The 7197-nt window shown below is 31.5% G+C and overlaps 1 protein-coding gene across 2 annotated transcripts in view; it reads right to left on the minus strand.

The window, feature by feature from the left end:
- Positions 1–6860, minus strand: part of LOC111633649 (patched domain-containing protein 3-like) — a 12335-nt gene extending 5475 nt beyond the window's left edge. Inside the window, exon 1 of one of the 2 annotated variants that reach the window (XM_023378255.1) lies at positions 6823–6860. In XM_023378255.1, the coding sequence (XP_023234023.1) occupies positions 6823–6857 (35 nt within the window). In that variant the 5' untranslated portion in view covers positions 6858–6860. Of the gene's footprint in view, positions 1–6062; positions 6279–6822 lie in introns of those variants that run through there. The other variant, XM_023378256.1, reaches the window with a different exon arrangement.
- Positions 6861–7197: the final 337 nt, after the last annotated feature.

A 7197-nucleotide genomic window follows, 5' to 3' on the forward strand; every position in this document is an offset into this window, starting at 1 on the left:
CCCATATCTCCCGCACCCTTATAGCTATCGAGACGCAACCACCATAGTGCACGAATGGAGACTTGGGGCTACTACCACATACAAACACCATTCATGTGCGATGTGTAGTTTTGGCTGAAAAGTGAAATATAGGGACACACACGTCCATTTTTATATATATACTAGCTGCAAGGACCCGCTTCGCTGGGTTTTATTTGTTCGTACATTTGTATGTAATATAGTTTTTTTTGTTATATATAAAAGACTATTTTTCTAAGTAATCTAGAATCTAGCTGCAAGGACCCGCTTCGCTGGGCAAAAAGTAACGACAGTGAAGATTAAGATAATTACATTATAGCCAATCTTACCCGTTTTCACAGAACGCAAAAATTAGGTCTTCCGTTTCCAGACTAATTACCTGTGTGAGAGTAGCCTGGGGTACAGGGTAGGTTTATTTCGCCTGTATCTCTTACTAGGCACAGATTAACCGAAATCTGTCTCCAAAGTTTCGAATCTCTAGATCCGATCTTAAAAAGTTTCATAGGAGAGCGATAACCGCTAGTTCATCCGAACCGCGAAGATCAGATGCTCGTCAGGACTGACACCAGTTTGTCAATTAAATTCCGCGGACAAACACGCGTGTGAGATCTGATTCGACACAGAATAAAGGGACATTTAATTATAAACAAAATAATAAATTTAATAAAACAAGAAAATAAATCATACAAAGATCTCAATGAACGAGAGATAGAATTTCCACAAATAACATACAAATCGAGAGATAGCTATACTTATCTTCTACCCAATTCGCGATCGAGAGAGAGCTCACAAAATCGTTATAAAACATACAACCTGTTTCAGTGGTCGTTCGTCTTCTTCTCTGTAGGCAAGGGACACTTTGGAGATAAAGTTCATTTACTTCTTCGTATGGGAGATCGATATGTGCACAAAATCAAAGTATATTTTCTAAGTTCAGACTCTGGACTTATTCTAAGTGACTCGTCTAAGGGCGTTGGTCCTCAAGAGGAAAACTGTGTGGAGTTTTGACGCTTCGGATCTGTCGTTGAACTCCTCGAATTCGGACTAATTTCCCTTATATCTCAAGATTTTCGACCAATCATCTCCTTGAAATTCGTTCATGTGAACGGATGAAAAGGGGAATAAAAGAGGGGTAGATAGTTCCCATCTGGGTGAGATTTTTAACGGATAAGGGAAAAACAGAAGATGTACAGACTTCCCTTAAAGGAAGTAACATCTGTTATCTATCTTTTCCCACGTCCAAAACACTAGTTTTTCACAAAAATGAAGTAATATTTTGTGTCGATATTTTAACATTACTAATAAAAATTATTAAATTAGACCCAGGGCCTTTAGGTTTTCACACCTGGTTCCGATTCTATTTCTGAACGTCTCCTGTTCACGTCCAGTCAAACGAACTATTTTCAACGTTTCTGGAACGTTTACAATCGTTCTATAATCGAACCAATATTCGAATTTTATGTTCGAATTAAATTCGAACAAATTCGAACATAACATTCAAAATAGAAAACCACTTTCAACCACTTTCAGCCCCATATCTCCCGCACCCTTATAGCTATCGAGACGCAACCCCCATAGTGCACGAATGGATACTTGGGGCTTCTACCACATACAAACACCCAGAGCCGTAACTAAGCAGGTGCAACAGGTGCTCCCGCAGAGGGCCCACTTGGAAGAGGGCCCAAACTGCCGATCAAAAAAATTATATTTTTAAATTTAAAATTTTTCCGCCTTTCCACAGCGCAGTTTGGCGATTACATTTTGCCTTACTTAGATCCCAGATGTCTGCTCACCAGTGTTCCCAACTGATGCGACTTTTAGAGGGACGTAGTGAGGTAGCGGAGACCTCAGAAAAATCAGCCAAAAGTAGCGACTTTTGAGATTTTTTAATTTATTTTTTGAGAAATTTAAATTTATGTTTATAGTTTTTAAATTTACAGATTTTTTTCTACTTTATAGAGCTCTCTGGCAACTAGTAATATTATTACGATATANATCAGCAGCAGCTATGCATTGTAATCAATTTAATTGTAACATGTTTGTATTAGAGAACTCATTAAATATAATTAAAATTATTGCAGAGATAATATAGTAATCAGTTGATATCTTATAGAATAGATGACTTATACTCATTTGTGTGTATGTGCAAATACTAGTGTTGGAGTATAATGGTACTTGCTTTACAGTATAATTGAAATATTTATAAAATTTATGATGTGTAGAGGTATTGCATTATGTTATAATTTTAAAATTGATTACATTCAGTTGTCATACCTAATATGTTTATCATAGTCGAGTAGCAATTTCAATTGGCTCCATTATATTGTTGGCATTTAAGAAATACATTATCTAAAGTATTTACCGTATCATATTTTGAATGTTTTAAATTAGTCGAAAATATTTCTCTTAGTAAGTAATTCACGTTTACATGTATTTTCAGTATTTGCCAGTATATTGTGTTCGTCACATTAGGCTAAAGAGGTGATTGAATTGTGGTGTCTGACGTAATACATACCGCAATACCGTATTATGAAATTTAAGGAATTATTTTGTTAATAACATAATTAACAACACTACAATTTAAAAGCCTTGTCATTGATATATGACAAATCTTAAATATTTAAGCAAAAAAGTGAGCGTAAAGACAAAATACTTCAAACGAGGAAAACTTTCATATAGTAAAAAAGTTCACAACGACAGTTGCATAACATTCTTGGCTGTGATGAGTTTTTCTTTAAAAATAAAGTTTTATATTATTAAGCAAAATAAATAAATCATGTGTGACACCATCTGTTATGAAATTTTCTTCTAAAATACTTTTTATACTTTGAATTATTATAAAATGCCAAAATCTTAACTTTAAGGGTAGGAGTGCGTTTTATAAAACGTCGTTAACACTTTATAAAATGTTAATAACGAATAAAATCTTCATTATATTCTATTCCTCTCGAGATATATAATCCCATCTATCTCCCAACCCTGTCGACCTGTAATCATCAAAATTTAATAGTATCAATGCGTCTCAAGTACAAATCACCATGCTAAATTTCGTTATTTAATCTTTACTGATCCTGAGATTTTAAGTGAAATAGATGTCAACACATACACACATAAAAACGGGTTCACAGAATTTATCCCCGTTGTTTTACTTTTATTTGGAATAAAACAACCTCAAAATGTGGAAATTTGCAAAAAGCAGAGAGGGCCAAATTTGTCAAAATTCCAATTCTTTCTCTTATTGTGTATATAAAACAATCGGAAAAGTAAAACGTAAGCAAACGAATGCGCAATACCCGACATTCGAAATAAAGTAAAATTCTTGTCAAGTGTTTTTTTAATACTGTCATCTTTTTCCATTTCTCGAGATGTTAACTGTATATAAATAGAGTTGCCTTATAGCCCTGAATTTTAATTTATCATTGATTGTCTACTTGGACACAACTTATTATTAGGGCCTTATACAGGAAAAATTACTTCAGGTGATATAATAAACAAATTTTGTTTTTCTGATTAAGGTCTTATCTTTGTGTCAATATCCTAAAAAACACCAGTATAAGGTCCTAATAATAAGTTGTGTCCAAGTAGACAATCAATGATAAATTGACCATATACAACTTAAACTATAGACGCTAACACATATTATAAACAACGTTTATTATATAAGATAAGGAAGATGTAGGTCAAAGGTAAGAATGGGCTGCTTATGCAGTGAGAAGTCTCTTTAATTCAGTTTAATTTAACCTCAATGATCTAACGTGAACATATGAGCCGCATATCAAGAACAACAAGAGAAACAGGAGATTTTATTGGATTTTATAACGAAATTATTAAGAGCATAAGATTAAAACACATAAAAACACATATAAGCATAAGATTAAAACACATAAAGTGGAGAGAAAATGTCGATCTATGTAGATTTTCGATATTCTATGTTGTATGATCTAGAAATATTTTTAAAAACTTTTTACAAGGTTATAGCATCACTAATACTAATGTATTAATTAACAGATTATTAAAATAAAGGTAAACCAATCGCATAGTATGATCAGATTGAATATTAAATCAATGTAACCTTCTATTAAACTTAATATGATAAAAGAAACAATAAACAAGTATCAAATTTTTGAATATATAAAGCTTCTAATCGAATTTACAATTATAAGTAATTTTTGTTTTGTGTGTGTTTCAAATGCCTTTTACAGCAGAGTAGATTGAATTTCGATGGAATCGGTTTTGAGACCCAAACGAGTAGAAATGTATATGGTTAAAACTGATTGTAAAATTGCGAGTGTTTTTAAATTAGCAATTTTATCATCAGTCTTGGATATATACAAATTTAATATATACAAAAAGTGGGAAATTTAATGCCCGATAAGGTGAGAATATTTTCTCATTTTAAGATACAGTATAAATATAATTTCAGCAGAAAAAAATAAGTGAATATGCTAACATGCTATATAAATACATTAATTTTAATGTAGAATGTGAAAAACAAATTAACTAATTATTTACGCATAATAATTACATTATTAGATGAAAATATCAATTCTATAAGTATTAAAAGTTATGTGATGTATTTCAAAGGCATTCGTGATTATGGATCAATTTTATTAATCCCGATTCTAACTTGGTGTTCAATTTGCCATCATTTATAGTCACTATGGTATAAACATGACATTTGTTCATTGACTGAGTCCTTCAAAGGACAATAGAGCAGCAAACTTTTCGTTCATTGCTGTTGAAATTACATGCGCAGATAAAAATTGCGAAGTATGATTGCCGTTTAAGAAGCTACAAAAGCAAAAACAAATATGGAATCCTTTGAATTCTTTATGTAGGTGGCATGTTATAATGGTGTAGGATGTACTAAAGAAGACGATACATCTCGCTTAATGGCGAAGAAAAAATAAACTGTTGGATCATTTGCGGCTTGCCTCGTAATTCGATATAGACTATATCAGTAGTCTTTTCGGACTTTCTAGAGAGCCTTTACGGCGTTTATGGATGCCCTGTTATACCCACTTCTTTCAACACTTTGCCACTGTTGTATCTGTATGTTCAAAGTGTCTTGGTTATTCATTGTAACAGCAACTACTTTCCCTCAGTCCAACGAAGTGTCTCTCAAAGTTGTTTAATGGTGGTAAGAGGCTCGAATACCAATTCGTGGCATTATCACTAATAATTGCGATCAACGAACACATATATGCACGGCCACATTGTCGAGGAGAATGTCTGAAGGCCATTATATAAATCATATTTTGGAAAACCCAAATTCTAAGACAAGTTAAAAAGTATTCTGCAACTTTTATATCAAAACGTGTATTTATGACATGGCTTTAATGTCAGAACATATTTAAATATATTTTAAATTTATGTATAAAAACGGTACTGTAAATTACAGTCGATAAGAAACGATTCGAAAAGCATTTTGTATATTGTAATGGAAAGTGTTTTTAATTGTTAATAAAGGTATATTTTTTTAAAAAAATGTTTGTGTTATATCATTTTTCAATAAGGATGTTTTCTTTATTCTTACTTGAACAATAGCATGAATGTAGATAGAAGATTGCGTGATTTATGCTTGGGTTGACATGTTAAATATACTGAAAAAATAAATTCGTATATAAAGTAGGATTAAGTATTTTTTTTAATACATTAATATTCGATAGTTGTATTCTTCAGAAGAGCGAATAGTGCGTAACTTTTCGAAATAAAGTTAATAAATAAATAGTTAAAGTAAGAGTAGATTTGAAACAGTTAAAAATTATAATGTCCCGAAATTCTATAAAAACATTTATATAAAAAAACCTTAATTAAATTACTTCCTTACTGCAGTATAAGAATAGGAATATCCTATTAATTTCACTTATTCTGATGTATTTTAGATGCTAGAATCTGTTATAATGACGGTTCTAAAACCAGGCGTAAATATGCAAATTAGCATTATTATTATTATTTTTATTACAAAGCAAATCCAAACACAACATTTAAACCATTAAAATTAACAACGAATTATAGAAATTATTATTTTGCGAATTACGTACCTTTTCTGGATTTTTTATTCACTTTTTTAAGAGATCGTCTTTGTTTGTCGTCTTAAATTTAATTAAAAGCTTGATAATTCTAATTAAATCAAATTACGATTCGTAAATATTGCAGAGTAAAGTGAAATTATGACCACTATAAAATATTTCTAGTATTTCGCAGAGTACTGAACATTCGATTAAATCAAAATCAACGATGCAAAGCTGAAACTTAAATATTATTATTGTAATTCTGACCAATCGAAAAACAATAAAAATTTCAGAGAAATCAGCTTTCTATCAGGAAAAGTAATTCTTTACAAGTTTCCGCTTAGACTAAACAAAAAATAAAATTTTTAGGTAATGAAAAAATTTATGACTTTTTAAAATATTTTTTCAATAATTTTTTTATAAATGTATAAGGTCCTACTTTCCATTTCTCTAGACATACCCGAATTATGTAAAATCGGATAGAGAGCGAAATTATCCAATCTCAAATTTATCTCGTCGAACTCGACGGATGATGTATCATTTCGAAAGGAAGTGTTAACGAAATATAAAATCTCGNCTACTACCACATACAAACACCATTCGCGTGCGATGTGTAATTTTGGCGGAAAATTTAAATATAGGGACATACACGTCCATATATCTATATCTATATATATAGATATAGATATATATCCATTTTTATATATATACTAGCTGCAAGGACCCGCTTCGCTGGGTTTTTAAAAAGTAACGATAGTGAAGATTAAGATTATTACATAGACAATCTTACCCGTTTTCACAGAATGCAAGAATTAGGTCCCCCATTTCCAGACTAATTAGAAAATTTTTACGTCCAGTCAAACAAACTATTTTCAATTTGATTGATTTTCTGGAACGTTTACAATTGTTCTATAATCGAACAAATTCGAACAAAACATTCGAAATAGAAAGCCACTTTCAACCACTTTCAGCCTCATATCTCCCACACCCTTATAGCTATCGAGACGCAACCTCCCTGGTGCACGATTGGAGACTTGGGGCTACTACCACATACAAACACCATTCATGTGCGACGTGTAGTTTTGGCGGGAAAAGTGAAATATAGGGACACACACGTCCATTTATATATATATATATATAGATATAGATATAGATATAGATTAGT

Source organism: Centruroides sculpturatus, unplaced genomic scaffold, assembly GCF_000671375.1.
Source record: "Centruroides sculpturatus isolate CEXI.00-Female unplaced genomic scaffold, Cexi_2.0 scaffold837, whole genome shotgun sequence".
Lineage (NCBI taxonomy): Eukaryota > Metazoa > Arthropoda > Arachnida > Scorpiones > Buthidae > Centruroides > Centruroides sculpturatus.